This window comes from Aphis gossypii, chromosome 1 (genome assembly GCF_020184175.1).
Source record: "Aphis gossypii isolate Hap1 chromosome 1, ASM2018417v2, whole genome shotgun sequence".
Classification (NCBI taxonomy): Eukaryota; Metazoa; Arthropoda; class Insecta; order Hemiptera; family Aphididae; genus Aphis; species Aphis gossypii.
This window is the reverse complement of record NC_065530.1, coordinates 8,543,673-8,570,959: the sequence shown is the minus strand read 5'-3', so window position 1 is coordinate 8,570,959 and position 27,287 is coordinate 8,543,673. Positions and strand designations below refer to the sequence as shown.

The following is a 27,287-nucleotide window of genomic DNA, read 5'->3' as shown; positions in this document are numbered from 1 at the left end:
AACATTTTAGTAGAAATATTAACATTAATCCATGGTTTTTAGTTTTTTTTAGAGTTTTTTATGTATTTATTAGTCTTATATTCATAAAACTAAATATTTATATTAGAATTTCTAAAGTTGAATTGAAATAATAATATTTTATACTGTACTTATATAATTTTTGAGAAAACTTGTATTAATTTTTATGCTTATCTGTAAATGTTTTACACGGAAACATGAATATCATATTTATAGAGGGTTTGCAGGTACAAGCAATTTAGTACTTTATTATGTTTATTTTGTCGTTATTTTTTTGAGATTTTCTTCCTATTTATTTCTGGGAAGCGATGCAATTGTTGTGAATATCATCAAAATATTTGTTAAAAGAAATAACTAAATTGATAAGTTATTAAAAAGTTTTTTAATTCAAACATTTTTTAACAACAGTTTGAAACAATTTACAAAAATCTGTTCTTTATTGATAACTTTCAATAATTTAAACCAATCTTATATGTATTTAATGAAACAATGTAGTACTACATAATAATATGGAAAATTAATTTGGTTAAGTACCATTCGTTGCTAAATCATTTTTCAATAAGTCACCTACATTGTTTATTTTAAATTAATTAAATTTTGTTTTATTTTGTTGACAGATTACGCTTATTTCCGCACTGCCGTTCAAACCAGTCATTAATATTTCACTTACTGTACACAATCTTGTAAGAAATGTAACCAAAAGTAACGATGTTAGCTAAGACGGTATTTGGATCAGCCGGCTTGATTGTGGTAATATTTTGTACCGGATTCGACGTGGACTGTTGATACGTATGCCGAGATATCGTACCTAATGTTCACAATATGGAAATGAGATTTTTCAATAATTATTTTCTTTGATTTTTTTTTCACCCAAAAGCGAAAGTTGTTGTGTTCCATTTATACATTGGTAGCGATGACCGTGCATCAGCGCGTGTGCTAAATACTGATAACTTATAAGCCGCAGCGTAAGTGACAATATAGTGTAGGTAATAAGTATTAAGTTGTGTGTGTATAGTGTTTACTTAGTGCTAGTGATATTTTACAATTAAACATTAATATTAGATTTTTATTGCATTGCCTGCTGTGATAATAGAGATTAGCATGTAATGTTATATTAATAGAGCGTCAAAGGGTTAGTAAAAAGCAGAATTAGCAATATTCATCAAACCATTATAATATTTAAATTATTATCCTGAAGAGTATGACAAAACGAAGATAATGTGTTCTCAAATAATCGAATAATGCTTTTGTCAAATTTTATAGACAACCATGGGGAGTCTTTTAATAGTATTTAATTGAAATTAATTACGTTAAACAAGATTACAATATAACAGATTGTTTAGTGCAAGCGTGTAACGCACAACTGAGGTAGAAATATTTACAATTTATTTTATTTTTCTCATTTTTAATAATATAGTTAAGAAAATATAAACTTAATTATATTTCAATAAGTATGTAGTTTTCATCTCGATATAATTTAATTTTGAATTTTTAAAAAAATACTTTTTAATAAAAAAGAAACAAAGTTATTCCGTATTGTAGAATTTATTGTATTACTGTTAAATATACATTTTTATTAATTTTACTGTAGTCTTTATAATTTAAATTTGCGAATACTTTATTGAAGAGTTTACTGGTAAATATTTGGTAATATTTTATAATATGCTAGGAGTATGATTGTTATCTTATTTAAAATAAATACAATTTTACCGATCGTATTTTATTTTTAAAATTACAGTAACACATACTTTTAAACAAGTCGATAGTTTTAACAAGGGTCAATTTAAAATATCAGTTTTATCTGGTAAGCAATTAAAATTATTTTAGATTTATTTAGAATTATCTTTTTAATTTATAGTAAACATAACAGTAAGGTTAATTACACTTTGATATTTTGTTCTGATTCACATTAGAATAATTTCAATGTATTAAACAAATTAAATTCAAATATTCTTTTATTTACATGTTAATATTTTTATCAAAAAAGAAGTAGAAGTAATACGTGACAAAAAATTATAATAGAACAAATTTAATTGACGGCTAACGGTGCTTTTCGTTATATTGATTAAATTTCCTAATTTATTAATAATCCCTGTTCGTTAGTTTTAGGTATTCTTCAGTATTTCCCATATTTTTATTTAATAATTTGTTTAATTGTCTAACATTAAAAGAAATATTTGTGAATGACATTTGTGAATAGGTAATACTATATCGGACAATTTTTAAACGCCTACCAATTAACTCTTTGTGCACTGAATAATAACCATTAATTATATTTGAATTATATGAAAATATTACAGCAATTAAAAAATGCTTATTGATATTATTTTAATATAAAAATATTTTTATAAAAAAAAAAGCTTAATAATCGATTAAAATTACAGAAAATTGTTTAAAATTAATTAATTTTAAGTAAAATAATTATAGTTAGAATTTTTAAATGGTTTACTTTATATTCGTTTTAGAAAAATTAAAAATTGAATATTCTTCTACAAGTTCACTGTATTAACGTAATTTGTATTTTGTAGAATATGTCCCACGAGGAATTACTAATTTAAAGTGGTGGGGTATTGTTACGGTTTCCTTGTAATTTTAAATCAAAATACCTTTGTTAGATACCCCACAAAGTACAAATATAATCTAATACGCTGTAAGTATTTTTTGTTATTCGAGAACCATATCCGCATTTTTCCATTACTGATATGTTTGTGCTAGAAACAATAATAAACCAATAATCTTTTTGCTTACCCAGTGATGAACTAGATGAATTTTCATGCCCAACGGGATCGACGCTTGAATCGTTATACCTAGTCCTGGGGTCGTTGGCGGGATGGGATAAGGATTCGAATGGTTGTACGGGGGCTACACCAGGGTTGTCAAAGTAGTCCAGTTCCATTACAGTTGGTTCGTCGGAATGAGCAGGCTCTTCGAATTGTTCTTTTAACACTCTCCTGGGTACTATAAAAAACCAATACCGAAAAAATGTAGATTAGTCTATAATATATTATATTGTTAACACGGGGTCTTATCACTTTTTTGTGTTTATGGTTCAAATGGGATCGTTCATCATGTAAAATACCGTTTCAAATAAAATAGACTAGTACACTCCAAGGGGTATTAAAAACGCCATTTTAAATTCGATCTATTTTTTCAACTAGATACATATTATTTTTATAATATTAAAATGTATTATTGTATGTATTAGCATTGTTGATTATTTTTATTAACCATTTAGAATTAATCCCTCATACATATTACACGTTTAGTAAGAATATTTTATCAGAAAAATTATTTTAAAGATTTTCTTTTAAATCATCAATACTCGTATATTTTAGATAATAGTTTTTTATTTAGAAATTTAATATAAGTTTTTTTTTTTAATTATACTGGTAGTTCCATTAATACAAAATGTATTACTTACAGAAAAACAGTTGAATTTTTTTAATCCTAGTAAAAACTTAAAGTGAACGTGCTTTTGAAAATCGCATTTTAAAGTAATAGTAATATATATATTATATATGTACATCAATAAGTGCTGTCTAATACTACGTATAGTCACATTAAGTAATTATTATGAAATGTAATATTTTGAAAGTAGATAGAGTACATGAAATGATGGATTAGTAATAGAAACTACATAAAAACGTATATATTTTTTATAACTTAGCAAGAATCGCCAAAAGATGATAAGTAGATTAGAATAAATATAGAGTAGGAGTAAACTAGAAAACTATTAAATAAATGGAAAAGTACTTTTATGTAAGTTTATCATACATATTGTATATAACTATTAAACTAACCTATTTAACCTATAACAAAGGAATATGGAATATGTGCAATTTCGTAATAAATTTGCTTTAATTAATTTATCAAATGGAAATTTTAAAATTGATATAAATAATTAAAGTTGTAACTTTCAATGGTAGATAATACTACATTATATTATATCGGATAAATAAAAACACAAAAGGAAAAGATATATGGGCTGTAAATATTTTAATAGATCAATTAATTTACAATCTATAACCTATATTTAGTTAAAATTTAGTTTTATTTTTTTAAATCAATGATGTATAAGGGTTCTTTTATGAAAATGTAATTAGTATTAGTTAAATAATTGTTGAAGAAAACAGTAATTAACACATTATTATTATAGAAACATTATGTGTTATATGAAACAGAAATAAAAAAAATATAGAAATTATGTCACTAAAATAATTATGGTATTGTTTAAGAAAATCTATCAAAATTTTGAATCAATGGAAATACGGAACAATATTACAGCTTTTGGAATATATTAATCTTATACCAGGAATTCTATGTACAAGTCTACAAATATTTACTAAATGCAATATTAATAACTCAAAAATGTAATGCGTTATTGATAGTGTAGTAAGTATAATAGTATATATACATCATATTATTATACACAGACACGAGGTAGCGAACTATATAGTTGCTTTATTTAATAATAATAATTTGAGTTTGAGAAAATATGGTACACTACAACATGTCTCTTTTTGAAAGCGGAAAATGTAAACGTTTTGGACGAGTATATTTGCTTTTCATCAATACGTTTTCCGGAAATGCATTACGGGTGGGTATCTTTCTACAACACATAAGATGTATACACGTAAAAGTATTTCATATTAAAATGATTTGTGAGGAGGTCGCAGCTAGAAGGACTGATGATTCATACAAATTCTTTAGATGTTTTAACATATGTGCTCAATGCTCCTACTTATTTTTTAAGTTAGACGCATAGAATGGTTCACCATTGTAACCAATGCGCTAATTTTTTATTTTTTTTAGATTCTTGAAAATTATTTTTACTGGTTATTATTTTTCATATATATTTTTTTATAAAAACAAATTGTAATACAACTATGCAAGTATATAATTGTCTATTTTAAGAGACGTCTTTGAGTTGATTCCCAATACAATTACTGAATTGGTTTCTTGGTAGTCTATAGGTTACATGCGAATTGTTTCTGTGCACTTTCGTTTTTATAATGATATGATTGTAAAAAAAAATATATTATATTAAATCCGACACCAGTTTCTAAGTTAAACACATGACGTGTGTTTCTAGTTAATATATATATTAAATATATAAGTATAAGTAATAAGCTATTTACGACACATATGTATTTATCAATACTAATAATAATAGAGTGGTATGTATTGTGTAATAATTATCTAACTCAATATAAAATAGATGGGTCGAAATTAATTGAAATAAAAATAAACTATCATAAAAACAATTAATGTAGTATACATTAATTTGTATGAATTGTTTACTCGGAATTTGGCAGTCATTCATTTTTTTCATTAATTTTGTTCACCAATTAACTTTTCATTTTCAGTTGTTCTTCTTGACTTTAAGTGTGCTTCTTTGTTTAAGATATATTTCACATTAGATATCTTTTCTAATGAACAAAAAAATATTTCTCAGGATGAAATAAAATTTTGAATTAAATCTACTGTCAAACAATTCCCAACAAACATTTATCGTCACAATATCGTTTTGAAGTAGATGAAAATAATTATATGTCCATATTTTTGGCGGATAATCACTCATCAGATATTTTTAATCTATTTTCACGTATGCAAAATAATTTGAACAGTTGTATGACGATAAGTAATTTTTAATTGATATAGTTATCAATCATTTGTACAGTTTATGTTAACATGGGGACCAATTCAGTGTTTGCTATTTATGGAATTCTCTAATTGATTTTTAATGTTCTCAACGATATCTGAAAACAAGATCTGGTCACTAAATAGTAAATAGCGTGCATGGTTACCTATGATCTGCGGACTAGTAACTTGTAAGTACTTAATACCCTATACATATATTAGTGTATAATATGTCCATAATATTAGTGTCTCTGTAATAGTAAGGGAGGAATACACATATATTATTATTTGAATAGAATTATATCCTATGAATAGTTTCGTCAAGCAGAGTTCAGACTTGATTGGTCATAATATTCATAATAATATTATACTATAGTATATTTTATATTATTACAGTTTATTTATATTCCATATAAGGTTAGGTTAGGTTAAGGTGCCTATATCTTTTTTATAGGTATATATCCTTAATTACACACTAGTACTAATAGTCGATGGTATAATGTTTTATTTTCAATTTTGTTTTTAACAATATAGACGTTTTTAGAAGTACGTGCTGGTGTAGGGGGAGGGGCTACTCCCAGTTGGAGCTACCCCGGAATCTCGTATGTTTATGAACACATAGGATAACATTCACGAGTTATAAAATTGGTAATATATGATGTAAGAAATTTAATACACGATGATAAAAAACGTACATTTATTATTTTTTTTATGCTTTTATGGGTTTGTTATTCTGTTATCGATCTACTCTATTATGATGCAAATTTTACAACGGAATAGCTTAGATACTCACCGCAGTTGTAGACGACTTTCAAGTACATTCTGGAAGCTGGTTTGCAAGGGTTGCCAAATGTAGCTGCATCCGCCGCCAGTCTGCAATTTCTCTTGCCGTGGCACACAGTCATCACGGTCTCCGTCGCGTAACTCACCAAGCATGCTGGAAAACAATTTAACGTTTCAACAGGGTCTACAATACATTTTTAACATTACCGAAAAATCGTGTCTACAAAACGAATCGATGGTAATAATACAGGTATAATAATATTATTAAAGAATATAGAATATTCAGTTCAAGACCTTAACAATTTAAAAATAAAAAATAAATGATTCTACACCATTATTTTACTTTTTAAATTAAAAAATATAGTTCAATTGTTAATTACTATTAACTATTATACTTTAAGTAGGTATCCAACTCTAAATCGAAAAAAATATTTTAACAATGTAAGCAACAATCAAAACGTAGGTATATTGATAATTTACTTATTTTATGGGAATTACCAAAATTATTTCCATAATTCGGTTATTTCAAATTGTATTAGTTAATTTAAAAGCTGTTGAATTTTTTTAAATAGCGCTAATGAAAATAATATATTTTTGAGTTGTAACAGCCAGAAAAAAGATAAATAATAATAATACTATATGATATTTACTTTCTTCAGGAACGCCTTGTGGTTGCGGACATTGAATACTCTCGTACTCTGTCCGGCCGTAGCTAGCCGAGAACATGGCTAATCGTGAATTCGGATTGCACTGTAAGTTGACCACCTCATTTTCACATGCCACTTTGCTTCTGAACTCGACTGTTAACAAATTAATACAATCGATATCAGATTGAGTCACACTAAAATATGTATATTGTGTAATATATAATATTATTATCAATTATCATCAAGGTAGGTACAAGGTAGCAGGTGACAAAAAGAGTTTATTGATTTTAGATTTTTTAGTAAAAAGTTAAACGTTGAGAAAAATGAAAAAAATAATCCTAAACGTGGTAATGTACGTACGCTGTTGTTATAATCGTTCAAAACGGGCTTTCCAATGTTATTAAATTTACTATTCAGTGTTCAATGTGTGTATTCTTATAGTTGAAAAAATCACACCAGAAGTTTTCTTCAATGTTTTAACTCATTTTATCTTTGAATAATATTTTAGATAACTTAAGTAATTTCTGTACCTTAATTGAAAATTGTGTTTTATAAAAATGTTGTTTACACCCATTCATATGAGAAATGGTCTTTTAAGAAAGTTGATTAGGAAAGAAGAATTGTAAAAATTATTCTTTTATCTTTATTCTTAGTTTTTACAATTTAAAAAGTACCATTAAACAATTTTTTTTTTTGTTTAAAACTACCGTTTCTTTTGTGTTGCTTAAAATAAAATGTTTTAAAATTATAATAACTATAGTCTAAATACATCTGAAATAGGATTTGATTCGTATTAAATTTAAATTTTACATTCTGAGCGGAGTGATGAATGCATTGATTTTACAATGATGTTTGTATCAATTACATGACACATATTTGTTTACCAATTATTATTAATAGTAATGTTGATACGGTGATAATAAAATATTATATGCATTAATTAAAATCAACATGTTTCACACCATTACAGTATTTATATTTTACTATTATAATAATATATCCTATAATATCCTATATATATATCGGCTTTTAACATGTGTCATTTTACATTCATTCTAAATTATTACTGAGTTCTATCACATAAATATAACCATATTTTGATTACTTAATACAATTTATAATAATATAATCATTCAGCACAATACATATTCGTGTGCCGAAATAGTTTTGTTTTATCGCTTTCTCTGTCTATTGCTACTAGGTTATCGGTAAATTAAAATAGTACATTATATTAACATTTTATGTTAGTGCACATAAAATTGTACCAGGTAAACTTTATTAAGTGTCTTGTCTAATATTATTAAAATTAAATTTTTCTCATATTTCCTCGTTATGTATTAATTTGTTACTGTCACATAGCATCGGAGATAGACAGCGTTTTAATTATTACCTATCACATAACCTAGGTTTAATTTTCACATATATACTAGCTGTATTTAATATCAATGCGATGCAACTTTACCAGGGATTCAAAACAGCGTCAGCCAAATGTTTATTTTTTTTTATTTTAAAAATATAAATTTTACAGTGAAAATCATCTTCCAGTATTAGATAGTTGAATTTTCTTTAATATCATTGAAATATTTCAATACCGAATAAGAAATTGGTAACTTTACTTATAACTTCCTTGTAAACTAGATTTTATTGTCTAGGTAATTTTTAAATAAACATACATAATTAGTTTGATGAAAAGTTAATAGTCATTTAGTAACATAGGCTAAACGTAAATAATAATAGTTAAAACAGTTAAATATTGTTTATTTACAAGTGGTTAAAATACTAACTATAAAATAATTGATTTTAAAACTCTCATACAAAAATGTAACCCTGAGAAGGTACTCCCAGTGGCAAACATGAAACTTAAGTTTATTTTTGCTAAAAATAAATTTTATTTCTAGTTTTATGAAAATCACATTTTATTTTATTGCATTTTTCAATTAAATGAGAAGTACAAAATTAAATCGAGTGTCATGATTATATTTAAATTTAAAATCTTAGGTAATAATTTTGTGAAAATTTTATCGAAATATTTCATATTTCTATCTATCTATTTGTACTTAAGAGTATACTTTTAACTTTAAAAACTTATTTTGAAGAAAACAAACGAATTCAGGAATAAAAGGTTTAAGTCAAAAACAAACAGTTGATTATAATGATTAATAGCCAAGTTCAACGCAACACGCGAAAAAAAAACAATCAGTATTAGGTATATTATATACAGAACAAAAAGAAACGGCATGGTACGGAGACTGTGGTATTAGACACTCGTCTCGCTACGTTCACCCAGAACAATCCAGTGTCGTATTATTATTATAAATCATCGCATTCGAAAAACGAAACTGAGCGGAGCTTGCTAGGTTTACTTTATGCGGCGTAGTTTATCCGGATGTTTTTCACGCTTTAAATTCGCATAAAACGTATTTATTTATAAGTATATTATATAACAAACCATGATTTTTGGGGTTTAATTCTTGAGGCATTTGAATGAAACGACGCGCGACGATAATAATTGTGAAATTTCCGACAACCCCAGTTGACCATACCATTAATATGTATTTAATCTTTTTATTTTTTTGTTGTCACCTGTTGTTGTTAGCTAAATGGGTTGCCGGAATACCGACCATATCTTATCATCTGTTGTCGTTTTAAATATTATAATTTTTTGCTTTTTTTTTTTGACCTTAACAATATTTATATATTAACCACTGCAACAAGCTGTTATCGATGTCTGTTGTAACAAGTTCCTCCTAAACACGTTCCTCGCCATGTTTTTACTCATACATGTACCTATTATTTATTATTAGGATGCCTCTGTCCTCTACAATACTTCTTATAAGCTAAATACATGATTGCTATTTTCATTTTCGAGAAAAACGAAAACAGTGTTGTATTTTTTTTTATTCCAAGTTTTGATAGGTAAATAAATAATACCAAAATATATAATAATTTAGTTTTTCTTATACAGTTAAAATATTTAAAAATTGAGAAATGTAAACATTTTTTGTAGGGATTAACGACCTTATATTGCAGTTGAGTTAAAAATATTTTCACCAGCAGTAGACCACCTGAGTCTTCCTATGAGAGGATAAGCTTTTCAAACACAAACAATTAAACTAAAGAGGAATAATCAATGAGCTTATAATTTTTTTTTTTCAGTTTAGTTAAAAAAAAAAATATAATATTAAACCATCTAGTGTACGTGTCTACAGAAATTATCGGTGCTTATCGCGATTTTCTCTTATTGAGAAATTTTAAAAATTGGCTGTTTAAAAAAACTAAAATCTAACAAATTGATGGACCTAGCATGAGATTTTTAGAATTGATTTATTCATTATCACTTACTTAATTAAAATAAAAACCACAGGTACATACTATTTGTATCGAAGTTTTAATAACAAGTTACCGTCGTTATCGATGCGTTAAATCAACGCTTCAAGTGTACATTATGTAGAGAAGGGCACTAAATCGTCACGTCACTTCTCAAAGACGAATTTGGGTGTTTTTCGGATCAGTATACGTGAGATGTGTTTCAGGTATTTCGGTGCATTTTGGAGTTGGTGTGTGTGTTGTTGAAATGGAAGAACGGAGAAGCGAAAGAAGGCGTTCTTTTTTTGGTTTGTCGTTATTTTCATTGTATTCGAATATCAAAACAACGTAAACCGTTTTGTCAGCCAATTTGTTGCGAATTACTTTTTCCCTAAAGTTTCAATCACGAATGCCTCTGACAACGGAATTATCCTGATGTTCCTATATAAATAATACATTAGCTTACGATTAAGTTTTATTCTAGTTTCTAACGAATAAAACTGTCATGGCCATCCGCATCCATATCGTCCACACTGCGATGACGCACGTTTGTATAAATAATTTGTATGTCCCATTACGCCTCACGGATCATATATGATGTGAATATACGCTGTGCAATAATTACTAAATCGTGTCAAATGAAAGTCTATAACGGTTCGATACACATTTATGTGTTAGATGTTCATTTGTTTTTCGACTACTCCAGTAAATGTTAAATATTATTTCCACAACATAACAATACTGACTCTAGCAATACTGGTGGCGTATTTCGACGAGACCGTATAAAATTTCGTACATTTTCAATTGAATAACCTCATTTAAATATTATGTTTATTCACAAAACGTATATTTACATTTGTTTGTTTTTTTGTTTTTTATAAAATTGTGATTATTAATACTCTCTAAACTCGTTGAAATGCAGTTATATTTAGAGTCTGTACGATGGGCAATTTTATCGATTAATATATTTCATATCACGAAATATTTTAAATTCATTAAACTGGGGGACAAACGGTCGGCCATTATCACCTAATAATATAATACTTCCGACGTCCCAAATTCAATGAAATAGCTCGTTAACACTTCTATCACTTTCATAGCCATTATAATATTTTCTATAGATTAACACTCGACTCATTAACTATTAGTAATTATCAAAAAAATTAATTTCGAAAATATTTAATGTTTATATAACATTATTCTAAAATATAAATTTAGTATATTGGACCTATAGCAACAATTCTAAAAGTTTTTTTTTTTTAATTTTAATTTAACGAAACATTTAATTCATCACTTTGCAATGTCTGATAGATTTTTGTATTATGATTTTATCACTTTTACTCGTGTATATATTATAGATACAGTTAGATAATAAATAGTTTTATATAATTCATAAAAATCTGATATGTTTTTTTTTTTTATCTTTTATGGTTAAATTTAAAGTATTTAATTTATTTGACTGGATTCTAAATGCTCACCATTAGGTTTATGACTGGATAACTTGAACGCTTATTTTAGTATTAATGTAGATTTGAACAGATTCTATCCGCTAAACACACAATCAATCGACCACAGAGAGCATCATACAATAATCGACCAAATTCGCAATTACTATACCTAATTCATTTAAAGCTGTAATGGATTTCTTGTATATATGTAAACATTATATATATTATTACCAATTTGTTTTCTTTGATACAATTTTAGGGCTTGGGCTAAACGTATAATATTATATATGATTGAGAGTTCTAATTCTCGGTAAATACGATTGCCTCAATGCTAGGTATTTCATTTTATGCATTGATAGGCTTTGACGTAATTTTACTTTGATTTATTCATTATTTTCCCACTAAGTGACAATTGTACTTTCGATAGATCCAGAATATTTGAGCTAACCATTATACAGTTTATTCGACAGTAATAAGTATATTATTAATGAATGATGATATATAGGGCAGTTTTAATTTATGTTTGCTTTGGATATTTATTAAAACTCAACACCGTATGTATTTTTATTTTTATTTTTTCAACAAAATTCTTGATAACTTACAGTATAAAAAACGAAAATATTTTATATTAATTCGCTGCAAGCTTACTAACATTGATATATTTGTTTATATTTATGTCATGATGGTTGGTCATTAACTATAGTGGTACATAATTAGAGAAAAGACCATCTGATGTAGTCGATAACATATTTTATTTCTAAACTACTTGCTATAATAACATTACGGTTATGATGATGCATGACCTTAATTTAAATTATAAAAATTCACATACATTCGGTCTAAAAATCATTTCGACTATGACGTGGTTGGAAAATGACAATCCTAGCAAATAAAATGCACGTTGTTTATTCGCCAGTAGCGTCTAACCTTAAGAGGGATGAAAAAAAAAATCGATTAAAAAGTTTGAAATAATGTTGGAGATGGATGAAACGGATAAGTTGAATGGGTTGTTTGACAAATGAGTGTGTATAACTTTTATTTTATAACAATTTTTCGACGTCACAAAGCCGCCAGGACAAAAGCGTTTATGAAATCCAAAATAAATTATTTTTATACTAATAAATGGTTACACGATGAATAACAAGTTGTATACTAATTAGTAAAAATAACTATTATTTTTTATCACAACTCTAGGTGTGGAAACAGTATGTTTGAAATTATGTAAAAAATGCATGTCTGTCATTTTTAAAATTAAAAAAAACTGTGATGTTTTATATTATTTATTATTTTATGAGATATATGTGTATAAAAAGTTTTGTACAGATGGTTGTATTAAACGTAGCAATTGAGTCGTTTGCGAGAATGTTATAATATATGTTGGAGAATACAATTGCATAAGCAGTGTACTTATAAATTTATAGTAATTAAATTCCTGAATACTCATAGAAGGATTAAGAGCAGTGTCGGAGATAGACCACGAACAAAAGGGAAAGGCGAATCGGAATTTAATCTCGTGTCTTTCCAATGGGATCCCCACAAAAATTTATCCTTCTTATTTATATTTTTCTATTTCAACGAGCGATTAAAGAATATAATATTATACTCATCGTTATACTTATATTTTACAGTTGTTTATATGTCAAAAAATAATTTTATCTTTTATTCTCGTCTGCATTCCAAAAACGTAGAGAAACAAATATGAAATTTTTATCTAAAGCTAGTGAAAAACTGCAAGTCAAAAATAGTTGATTTTTTTAAGTATATTAAAACCAAATACCAAATGTATCAAGTGTATTTGCAGAAAATATATTAAGTGATTGAAAAGCACATAGTTGTAGTCATAAGTACCTATCTTTGGTTATTTTTATTTTTTTTATTTCCATTTTTGGAAAAAATAATATAAAAAATATGATTTCATCAATAACAATTTAAAAAACTACTTGAATATATAATATTTTAATCTGTAGTGGTGTATGTGTGTGTTTTTTGTGCCTGACACAAACTTTAGAAAATAACTTCGATTTTCAATTTCAAAGGTGATTTCTGATAGGAAATTGGATATAGTTAGTACTAAATTATTACTAAAAGAAATAAAAATAAAAATTGAGTTTAAATCTTTTAACACATTTCATCAAAATCGAGAAAATTAATAAATTATTTTGTAGGTAGTTAACAATTTATGAAATTTTTTAAAGGTATGGTTTAACAGTTTAATACAATTTTTAGAAGCAATTTATAGGTACTTAAACTAAAAAAAATATTTACACAATTATTTTTTATAGACATTTGAAATTAAAATTTGGATGAAATATACATTTATAATTTAAAAATATTATTTGAAGAGACTTTTAACGCATATTATAATATTTAATAAACACAATGCTATTTTAAAATGCGATGTTTTCGGCAAATTGATATATTTATTGTTCCTTTAAATTTAGGTAAAAAATAGACCAATAAAAATGGAAAATAATAAATAGTTTTTTAAAATTTGTTATTTTCTTATTTAAGCATATTTTATATATTTATGTATTAAGGGTATATGTGTCAACTATTAATGAAATATTTGCTTAAAATAATGGTTATGCAGATTTTCAAGTGATGACCAAAATAAATATGAGGTGTATTATTTCCTACCCTAAACAAAACGCACAGACGTTTTTGACATTTTAGACTGAAAATTATTCTCGGTAAGACATTTGTGGCTAAACGAAATAAATCTCAAGGGCTTAAGTCAATAATTCAATATACTTCTCTATAACCTATGATAAAGTGGGAAAATTCGAGGAGAGTGGTAGGTCAGCCACTTTATCATGGGTCTAATGTCATGGCGATACGCTTATGAGAATTTATAGATACGGTTGGACGACCTGAACAAAATGTTTAGACCAGCTTAAGTATTGGCATCACAGGTTATAATTTACGGGTAATGCAATGCAAATAAACTTGTCGTATTTATTTAAATGGTGATACACAAATGGAAATTGTAGGTTAAAAATATTATAATTCAAATAATGGGGTTTAATCTTGTATTCTGTGTATTGAGTGCATGTATTTTAACAAGATTTTAATGTATACCTACCTATATTTATTATTTATAATTTTATTATTTTGTTTAAAAATATAAATAAAATATATTTGAATAGCTCAAAAAAAAAAAAAAAAAATAAGCAGCAGCAAGTTAAATTTTGTAAAACGTGTAAAGGACATATCTTTCTATAGAGAATAGCTGAAATTCATTATTTTTCTTGTACTTAGATATAATTTTATGAAACGAATATTATGAATTGTTATGTTCATGTTTTATAATAAAAGATATTAAAAAAAATTGTATAAAATCACAGTAAACTTTTTATCGTTGTGCAGGTATATTATGATGGCGTTTTGTTTATAAACATTGAAACTGTCCAAGCATCTCATTTATAGCGACAAAGGTTTTATAGAAGACAGAAAATGGTGATATTATTTAGTTTTAACTAAATTAATTTTGAGTGTTAGGAGGGAGGTAGGAAAACTTGGCGATAACTTGGTTGATAATCTTGCAATCCTACTAGCGCATATTTTACCATCCAGCCACCCGTGCCACCATCTCTGGCCAATATTATAGGTGAACATTATAACGCTCTCAATGCACATGGTTATAATAATGTAAATTATTCAACCAAAACCCGAAGTGTGTTTGCAGCTATCAACTATACCCCTATCATACAAGAGGTCGTATGTGTTCAGAATGTAAGTTTATGTAAATCATGGACCCCAGTGGTGCGCCATTTGATTTGAATGAATAATGCTCGATAAGTTTTCCTCGGCATGGGAAGGATGTCCGTCTTGCATAATTTTCTCTTCATAAAAAAAATGAAATGGATAACACTAGTACATTTTACATATTTGTTCATTCATTTTATGTTATAGGCAAATATAATATATATATATATATAAAAAAAAAATGAAAACTAGTTAATGAAACTTACTAGTAGGTAAATAAGTAGATAATCGTTATGTGTTGATGATAAAAAAATAAATAAAAAATTTGAATTTCATTGAGTTCGACATTGAATAATTGTATATCACGTAGTTTCTTGTTTAACTGTGATCAAAATATTATTAAATCAAATCGGTTTTATCAAAAATATAATAATCTCATTGTTTGTTATATTATTTGATACTGGGATACAATATACATTAATTAACTAAAGTAATACTATCATAAGGATGGATAGGCACCTATTCAATTATTTATTTTGTTATTGAATTTGAATAATGGAGTTTAAACTTCTAATATCAAAGTATCATATGCTTGTTTTACAAAATAAAACCATGATAATATATTAATATTATATACTCGTCCTAATCATGATAATTACCTATATTATTTATTACGTATACCACACATCAAGTTTACTTTGTACAAAGCTCAGAATATTGATCTATATATGGTTTTAATTGAAACCTATTTAATCATTGCAAATTATATTATAAATAACTCCATTAGCCATTAGGTACTGAATAAGCTAATAATATTTTAATGTATTATAGTTTTCAATCATAACTTTTTAAATTAGGATCGAATCTTAAGACAATGATAAAATATAATATATTTGGTATTTGTACATGAATAATAATATTATATTATAAGTATTAAATATATTGTAGCGATTTTTGCTGAACTATGTAATACCAATGCTGAAATGCTGAATTATTGTACATAATGTTTTATCCTTTTTACAATACAACAATAATTATTGATTTTATAAACAAAATATTTGACGATATCTTTGGTGTAAAATTTCACGAGATAACACCTTGTTGATAAAATATTATTGTTTTATTGACATTCAAATTAATTAATAACATTATTTTGTATACCTATTGAATTCTACACGGAAGTCAATAATAATAATAATATTATCAGGTGTTGTTGTTGAATGTATTTGTCATTTTAGTTATGCAATTAATAATTTATTATAAACATATTTCATAAAATTAGATTAAGTGATATTAATAATTATTGATTTAATTGTATTAGAATTATAAATTACGTATAGGGAGCACTAACTATCTATAGAGTGTACTTATCCTATTACTTGTTTATTTTTGTAATTATATCCTTATGGCATTTTATTATTGTCAATTATTGATTTTTTTAATGTTCTTTAAGTTTATTAAAACTTTGTACCATTTCCCAGGAGACTTGGTAGGTTTGCTTTATTTTATGATGTACTTAGCTCATTGAATTTTAATTTTACATAGGCACTATTAAAAATACGAGTATTATTGATGGAAAATTGATGTTTTCGTTTGTTGTAGCCTGTTGGTGATATTTCGAAAAATAAGCTTCTATATTATCTCTAAAAATTAGGTAGAGCTGAGTCCATATAAATTTTATCAATTGGAATTAATAAAGGTATTTCCTTCTATATTGTTTATAAAGTAAAATGAAAAGAAAACAATATATCTGACCAACGGACCGTATTTACAAAGCAACAAAAAGAAGGTAGATAAGTGGGTACCGTTCTGTCGGTAGATATATTGAGCGCTGAGTGGGTTAGTATTATAGATGTGTTAAATTTGAATCCAATGATATATCATTGTAAACGAAAAACGATTCTGAGCGGAAACAGTTCAACAGCTTATATCACCAAGTTATAAATTTATTTGGTATAGCTATTAGTAATTTATTTTACTTTTAGTATTATTATAGTAGGATGATATATTTTTCCGAAAATTGTGCATTTATTATATTATTAGTATTTTAGTATTTATATATATATTTATACCGTGTTATATTAACATATATAATTTTTTTTTCTTTCATATGGCGTGGGTATATTGATAAAAAACAAAGTTTTTTAAACATTAAATTAACAAGATATTAATAATTTATAAAAACTTAGATATAGATAGTGATATAGGAACAATTTACAAAATACAAATAGCATTGGTTATAAAATATTCTATAATCAATGCTAATAGGTTTATAAGCTTAACAACTAAATGACTTAAAATTTAGTAACATATTTCTGTAAATACCATAATGAAAGTAAAAATAGATTCATAATAATTTAAATAGAGAATATTCTAAAATAAACCAAAAACGTTATTGAGTATAGGTATAGTAAAATTCATAATAATTTAAATTAGATACAAGTTTCTACGAATAATATTTTTAAATTATAACAAAATAATTAAAATACCATTATTAAATTTATTGTTTAAATAAGCAATTTTGTCAAAATTCTAACTTCAATTAATGTACCTATATAAAAAAAAAATGTCTATGTATTTTTAATTTATACACATAAAGATGACGATCTTTTACTAAATTTTCAAGAATTTTTATCCAGTGAATATTTTTTTTTCTTATAAATAACTCAAAAATAATTTTTAAAAATGTTTAAAATGTCATCATTTAATGAAAAGGATAAAGTAAATGTTAGGTGAAAATTTCAAGTTGCTATTGTTATTTTTTTTTGAAATACAATAAAATATCAAAAATTGTTCGGGAAGAATTAATTATTTTACAGATGAATATCAAATGTCATTAACATTTGAAATTTAAATGCTCGTAACAGATTAATTTGGTTTTCCAGTAGAATAATTTTTTTCATATATAGGTTGGAAAATATATGAATAACATTCTATACTTTTAATCATAACGATAAAAACAAAAAATTTTATGAATTTCTAACTATAAAATAATTTATTCTTGTGATTTTTAATTTTTATAAACATTTAAACTAAGAACGCTTATAAAAAATAATATGATTAGATTTTCGATATTTTTCGATTTAAAAATAACAACTTACGAGGAAGCTTTGTATTTTATTTTCAAGTATTTCTACCCTGTAAATAATTTTCAATAAAAAAAGAAAATTTTTTATGCCTGTTAACAATTCAAAATTGGTTAAAATATTTTGAAAATTGTGTTTTAAATAATTAACTATAACATAAATATTTAATGAAAATTTCAAGTAACTACGGTAATTTGTTTTTGAGTTAAATGAAAAAAAAAGAAAAAGAAAATAGATTTAAATTTAATTTGCTTGATAATGTCGTTTTTCTTTAATTTTTGTTTGTTTTTCTTAATTTTAAAAATAATTACTGGCAATTTTTTAGTTTGAGCTCTCTAAATAACAAATTAGATTTAATTTTTAAAAATTATCCCTATTTTTAAAAATACATCATGAAATTAATACAATTATCGTTCCTCTCAAAATCTAAAATGATAATTTTTTCATAATAAATTTATTTATATAAATTAATCTAGGTATTAAGAACAAGTATTGTATAACAAAAATTTTCCATTTTTTTTTTGTATATTAATCATTTGTTTGTTTTTAATTTAAGTATAGTAGAATCTACTAAGTACATAATTCAATTTCATATTTTACTTATGAATTTTCGGATATTATTCGAGGATTCATGAATATTTGGGTTATTTACATTTTATATTTTTTTTCACCGTTACTACTAAAACTGTTGTTCACCTTTTTGTTTTGGTTGTCTGTGATTCCTCATAATGAGGTATAAGATTTAATACCTACTTTATGAATGCCTAAAAGGCTAAAATGTACGTGCACAAGATTGTTGTTTAACATAATTTTATGTTCTGAGCATAATTGCTCGTATGGTAATTGAATGTTTTAGACTGAATAAAATGACAGAATTTTAATAGATTGTTTTCTTGAGAATTTGCTGTAGTATTTTTGTATTTAAAATATTAACAACTAAATATAGTTTTTCAGGTCATTTTTGTAATTTCTTATACAATCACAAAAAATAAAAACTTAAAAAGTAGAAATAAAATTATGGAAAAAAAGTAGGCGTGTATAAATTAACACATTGATAACACACCGAGGTATAATTTATTTGATTCGAATAGCGGTTATCGTCTATTTAAAATGATCAAAAATATACATCTTTATTATGTTGTAACGTAGTTGGGGGAACCTTGTTACGATATTATAGTTATTCAGACTTCTCTCACCTAACCTATTTCTCATGGATAAGTTTTCCGTAGCTGGAGGTTAGAGCATTGTGTATGAGGGTTTTATCAATAACAATACACGTTTGGTTTATATATCTATAATAATCATTATATTTAAAATAATACTTTAATGCCTTGGAGATGGCTGTTAATAAGTGCGCTGAGTTTGCTTGTGTTGATGGTTTGTGTCGAACTACCTGCCATGTGTCACTTTAATATATTAAATAGTATTTTGGACGTGTAAAAAGTGTTGAATGTGTAATTTTGTATAAATCAATCATATAGTGTGTAACGAATGTTACAATGTGATGAGAATTTGTATGGTTATAATATGGATGAAGCGAGATGAGCGACCATCATTGTGTCATTGCAGTATTTTACTTTTTTTTTTCACTTTCACCTACATAAAACAATATAAAATTAAATTTTACACGAGACTCTGTACTTGTTATCGTCAAAAATAATGCTCTGAACAGCTTCATTAATTATTTGTTACACACTTTGTTAAATTAATTTTACAGACCACTTTACTGATTTGTCATTACTCATTACTCAAGTTAAAACACAGTTTTGTGACCAAAACCGATAGAATTACCCAAATTTTAGTTTAATATATTAACCAACGTATAATTATATTTGCATGTATGTGTATAATTTAAAATTAAAACAGAAAGACGACAAGCACAGTATTAATTTTTCATACCAAATTGTTTGTATATAACGAGACAATCTAAAATCAAAAATATTATGGAAATTATAAAAAATATCATGTAAGTTTTTTAGAATCTAATTTCAGGACATTATAGTATTCACATTGTTATAATATAATAAGACATAATTATAATATTTCATAGTTTTTTTTCTTTTTTATGTAAATTATCTACACTTAAATGTTAGTTATTGATATGAAATAAAATATTTACACAATTATTTATAATATTAACGAATTTAATGTTTATAATTATATTGTCAAACTCAAATAGGGTCGTAATAATAAAACAAAAAAAATATATGTATATAAATTACAAAGTTACTAGTATTCCATTAAGTTTAACTTTCATTTCTAAAAGTTTAGGTGTATTAAAACAACTTACACAAATAAAAAATAATATAATTGCAATGAATTATTTTAGTATGTTATAGCAAAGTCATTATCAAAGTAAACGGTTTCATCATAATATTTATCTCAAACATTATTGTGAATTTATGGAATTTTTGGTCATTAAAAATATCATGCATAATATCCTTCTCAGTTATTTTCATAGCAAATTCACTGTATAATTTTTTTTTTTTTGACATTTGTAACTAATAGTGACGTTGTATCTCTCATGTGAGACAAAAATACGAAAAGTTATTAAAATAAATTTTGAACGATATTTATTACTGAATGAAAACTGCAGTACACGTGGTTGGCCACGGTTTCTGAGGACTGTTTAAAAAAAATTAAATATAACTCGTTTTTCAAAGTATATATCAAGAAGGATCGAGTATAATATAATATTTAAGAGGTTTTGAATATTTTTTTATGCTCAATAATATAATATAGGTATAATGTTGTGTTATATTTTGATGTTAATTTGACATTTTTTGTCAATCATCTCGATGTTCATTCACTTAGCGCAATATAGATTTTAACCTTTTATCATTATTTAATTTTTTATACTTATCGTAAATTCATAATTCATTTATATTAATTTATTGTCGATAGAATTAATAAATTATAGAACTTTTGATGGAAACAAAAATAAAGTAATAGCAGTTAAGTACATAACATTATTGTAAAATTGATATTTTATACAATATTAATATCTAATTTTGTATTTCTGATTTGACTTTAAAATACGTTTATGTGACTGATATGAATTCAAAATTATTGATGAATACATATTTATCTTTAGCTATTGTAGCTATTATTATTAAAACTTCAAAGTTAGTTTAATGGATATTATGTACCTATATCCTTGATAGATTTGTTAATTGAAAAGCTTGTGTATAAAACATTGTAACAGTTTGTTTTGCGATGGTTCGAGAGGATTTTATAGTATTTAAAATAATTTTTTCTAAACTGTGTTGAGTTTGGAACAAAATGCTCGTCAACTTTATTGCGTTTGTATTTAATTAATTTTTATACATTACATTTTTTTATACTGTTCATTTTGTTAAAAACGTTTAGAAATTCTGCATGTGTGTACTTACACTGTACTAACCATTTCATCTGTTCAACAATTTATGTAAAAAATGAACATTTTTTAAACATTTAATATATTGTACTGCATACGAATATATTGTTAAAATCATATAATAAATACAAAATGAGTGATTCAAATTACCTAAGTAGTATTTTAATACATTAAATCAACTAAAGCATTTAAAGTTTATTTTATATACAGTGTATGTATATAATAATGTAATACGTTAATGTACTGCCGTATTAAAATGTAGGTAGAAAAAAATTATTTGTAAATAAAATAATTTGAAATTAAGAGTGTTCACAGTTCTCCTTATATAGTACATATTTAATATTGTTCTTATTGAATTATTTAGTAAATAATTGTAATCAAAACTCAAATGTTTGTAATCAACTAAGAAAATATCTTTTAAGTATATATCATATAACAATTTGTATTATATTTTCCTAGTTGTTATGCAATATTGAGGAGCAAATCTTTAACGGTCGTGTTTCATTGAATGAAAACATTAAAATATAGGTTATAAAAAATTAAATAATATAAAACTAATATTTATTTTAATACCATTAATAATAGCTCTGCACCAAGGTATGTAAATTAAAAACACTTTTTTATTTATTGATTGTTTACATGTAATACATGTAAAACGGTATTTGTTGAATTGTTAACGCATATAAGAAATGCATACTTCCTATCCCGTTATAATATTCGTTTTATACATATATTTATTTTTTTTATTCTTAATATTAAAACTGATATAATTATTATTAAATTTATGCTCTCTGTTATAGTATGAACATAATAAATTTAAGCTAACAGTATTAAAACAAGCGTAGTCATAAATCTGCGAATTGTGGCGTGGGTGAGTCGTTGGTTGAGAAAGGGGGGGGGGGTTGTTCCGTCCTGTGGAAAATGTTTATTATACGAGGCATAGATACACAGTTTTAACAATGATCCGATTACAAAACTTTTCGGGTTGAGCAAACGATAAAACGAAACATACATTGCTTTATTTTTGCATAAATGTCACATATTATACGAGCGCAAGCAGTGGCACAGAGTTAAATTTGAATTTGTGTGGTTGTAGGTAAGGTAAGGCAAGGTAAGGTACAGGTGAACCTTGCGACCTTCGCCTAACATTGCCGCCCCTCATCATACTCTACCATCACATTATATCGCTGTTGTTCAGTGCCCACTGAGTGCAAGTGTTGTTAAACGTAGTTGTATATAGTACGAGAATGGATTTGGTAACATCAAAAATCGATTTGGTGAGTATTTCTCCTCGTTTGAAAATGTTATAGTGACAAATAAAAATGACTAGAGAGGTTTTATTTGTTAAACACGAGTTTAAATGTACTTATAGTGGATGTCAAATATTTTAATGGCATATAAATTTTGTTTAGAGAAATTAAACCCTAAAAAGTTGACATTTGCCACAGGTCAAATTGTTCATAATTTTGTTATTACGCAATTATTTATTATTTTTTTTTTTTTTATAATTTGATTAGCTTTTTTGCAAATAATAATTACTAACAACAGGGATTTATATCAATCTTTTTAAAAAATGTCAAAAAAATTATTCTTATAGAATATATTAAGTGCTATATCGTGTCATGTTTTGATCAATTAAATAAAAATTGATATTTAACATAATCAAATAATTACGTGTTAAAAGTTAAACTCGATTAATAATATTTAACAAATAGTTTTTTAAGAAAATGTTCATATATCATATTATAATCTTATGACATTTTTATAAAACTATGTTGCGTATTATATCGTTTATAGTTTTATACGATCGTTATAGTTGGACAAGGGAGACACACATTGTACATATTATTATCATCATCATTTTTAAATTTAGTAAAATATTATTATTTTCATTTCATTAAAATGGGTAGTATAATAATATGTATACGTTTATCAGTCAAGTGGGGACCTTTCATATTAATCAATAAATTATAATAATAATTCATAATACTATGTACATAAAATCACTCGGCACAATTTATTAGTTATCACTTATCAGTTTTACAGTAAAAATGAATTGTTTACATTTGAAGGCAGTAGTAGCTTAATGACTATACATCGGTTGATTTTATACAAGTAGATAAATCATTTTAAATTTTGGTCACAAACTTCAGTTGTGTATAGTTAAAATAATAAACTACCTAGTTGAAAAAATTGTTACATTAATTATTGCGTTGCGAGTTTGTAAAAACTGTAAATTACTTAATCAGTTTTAAGAAAACCAAAATACAAACGGTTTAGATTTGTGAAAAATATAGTCATATAATTTATTTTTCTTTAACTCTATCATTATTCAAAAATAAAAAAATGATTAAGAATACTCGAAATGTATCACATTAGTTTGTATAACTGTTGTATAAGCTTTTTAATATTGTTGATGCTATTATGACAGCGATGACGTATAATAGCAATCTTCGAAGACAAATATTTGGTGGTTGTTTTGATTACCGGGCATTACTAATAACTTTGTATAAGTTTAACAAAACAAAAAACTCAATAGCTTATCTCGATGAATTAAATTTATGATTTTAGTTTATTTGTTTACATTTTAATTACTCATATTGCATATTTTATGTGTTTTTTGTAAATACATCGGACGCTGTATGGTTAAATATTATTTAACTTAATATAGATTAATAGATTAAACATTTAAAATATGATGTGTAAATATATGAATAAATAGTATTTCATACACACTCTGTTTGATATAATATACAAATATGATCGAATTATTATTGTTATGATAAATTGATTGGCCCAATTAGCTTGTATAAATATTAAATTGTATAGTATATCGTCTATGTTACAAACATAAAGTTTTTATCTAAAGTTTCACAATTTCACCTCACCGTATTGTTTAATAATATAATTTATATTACCTATAAAAAAAAAAGTTTCTTTTAGATTGTGTAAAACGCACTTCCTGAAAATTACTATGACTACTTGCAATCGAGTTCCGTCGGATTTGACCGGCGGTAGAATGGAAGTAATTGAGTTATAGTTTAGTGTTATAATGTAGTTGAAAATTACTTACATGGTCGACATTTATAATCGACTTGAATGAACTTTGGGTGGCCTGGACAAGGATCGTATTTGCCCACAGATGGCTGAACTCTGCATTGCTGTTTTTTCTGACACGCTTCTACCACAGCCTGTAGCAGCGAATACTATAATAACATAACAATAAATCACCTTTATATAATAATTGAAATAATTACTGTAACAAATTCCAATATAAAAAGCTGTTTTGTAATTTACAGAATTGAGGATATTATTTTGAATATAAAAAAGTGTTAAACTAAAATATTTAAAATTATATTGACATTATAGTATAACATAATGATTACTATTTATTTGTAAGTAGTAGAGGTTGTATACTTGTATAGTACTAAATTAAAGGTTAAAAGTGTATGGGGAAATAAGTATAAATAGTTTTGAATATTTTTTTAATTTTATAAATGATACCAGACGAGCCTGGAAAAACAAGGAAGTATTGTACCTACCTAGTACATTTATACAATAATATTCTGTGGAGAATTAAATAAAAGGCAATTTATTAATTTGTTATTAAATATTTAGGAAATAAATAAATTTCTTATATATTCTTATTTCTTATAATGTATACACATTTAAATATTATGCTAAATTCTAGTATGTAAATTAGAAATTAGTCTATAAAAAAATAAAATAAAAAATTTATTAAATTGTTTATTTTTAAATAAGAAAAGTAGTTTTTGTTGAATGATATAAAATACAGTATTTTAAATCAACAATAAGTTTATACTATTGTACACTATACATAATATTTCAAATAAATATTTCAACAGTCATGTAAACATGAAAATCACCTAAATATGAAATTATATTTATTTGTCTGAAATTTCATTTTTAATTTACAATTCCACAATATCTATGCATAGGTTTGCTTTTGTCGAAAACATCAGGTCATATTTTGGCTCCATTTTCAATACTAATAAGTTTATTATTTAACTAATATAATAATTTGATTACTATTATTGATGAATTATTTTTTTTTATCCGTAGTTATTTGGATAAATTATTAATACGAAATTTTAATACTGAAAAAGAATAAAATAAATGTATATTAACAACGTGTAATTTATTTACACGTTTTATTTATTTACAAAATTTGAATACCATAGCATTTGTACGTTTTAACGATATTTTGTAAATCCAAAATGTTTTAATTCAATTTTTAAATATATTTCTATTTTATGGGAATTATTCAAATTTTTATTTTTATTTAACCGGTAAGTCACGTTGAATAATTAATGGAAATTTCGTTTTTTTCTCATTTTATTTTTTATCGTATTTTTTACTTGAGAGAAGTTGGTAATGTATTCGATTTTTTAATATAGTTTGATCTATTATTCATTTTTTTGAATTAAAAACGTGTTTTTTTTAGTCTCAAAATGATGTCTTGAATTATGTTTGAAGTTGTGATCCATGGTGCCAAATAATTTAATTATAATTACCTATTCAATTTTTGATATTTTAAATAATTATATAATATAAAATTGTAAATGGCAATATAATACACTATAGCAATAATAAATAAAGTTATTTAGAAATATATTTATTAACAAATGAGATACATTTTGCTTGTTGTTTTTAGGTATTATGGTGGTAAAGAAGAGATGATAAAAAAGGCCAAAAGGGATAGTCAGCGATTTTAATGTAATTTTTTTATTGGTCCGTAGTATCTAGAAAATTGGAAACCACTGATCAAGACGGTATGTTTGGACAAGCAATACTGAATACAAATATTTGAAATTAAATGGTACTTTAAAAAGGTCATTTTTTTGATATTATTTGTTGGTAGTTCTCATAAATATAAGGAAAATTTATATATAAATTGGAGCAAAATAGTGAAATCAACAGCATTAACAACATATATTTTAAAAAATAGTTATTTTTTGTTATACAATTATTATTAAAATTCAGAAAATAATAACTACCTATAAATTTTAAGTAGGTATTCAAAATTTTTAAAATGCTGAATGCTTATTGTTATCATTATCTTGGTGTATTGTAAGTAGAATACATTGGTACTATAAGGAAAATTTAAACATTACATTTTTACATTATTATCGTGGTTGGATTTAGTACACTAAATCACAAAAATTACATTTTTACATTTCACTATGAGATATATGCTTGTTGGCAAATTTTTATGTTCGATAGTTTAAAAAAAAATAAAACAGTTATTAACATTTAA

At 25.1% G+C, this 27,287-nt stretch overlaps 1 protein-coding gene across 2 annotated transcripts in view; it reads right to left on the bottom strand.

The window, feature by feature from the left end:
* LOC114131063 (protein eva-1 homolog C) overlaps positions 1-27,287 on the bottom strand; it is a 218,004-nt gene that overhangs the window by 7,179 nt on the left and 183,538 nt on the right. Inside the window, exons 3-7 of one of the 2 annotated variants that reach the window (XM_027996191.2) lie at positions 25,083-25,215; positions 7,092-7,241; positions 6,452-6,595; positions 2,767-2,976; positions 689-826 (exon numbers count right to left, since the gene is read on the bottom strand). In XM_027996191.2, the coding sequence (XP_027851992.1) occupies positions 689-826; positions 2,767-2,976; positions 6,452-6,595; positions 7,092-7,241; positions 25,083-25,215 (775 nt within the window). The remainder of the gene's footprint in view (positions 1-688; positions 827-2,766; positions 2,977-6,451; positions 6,596-7,091; positions 7,242-25,082; positions 25,216-27,287) is intronic. The other variant, XM_027996192.2, reaches the window with a different exon arrangement.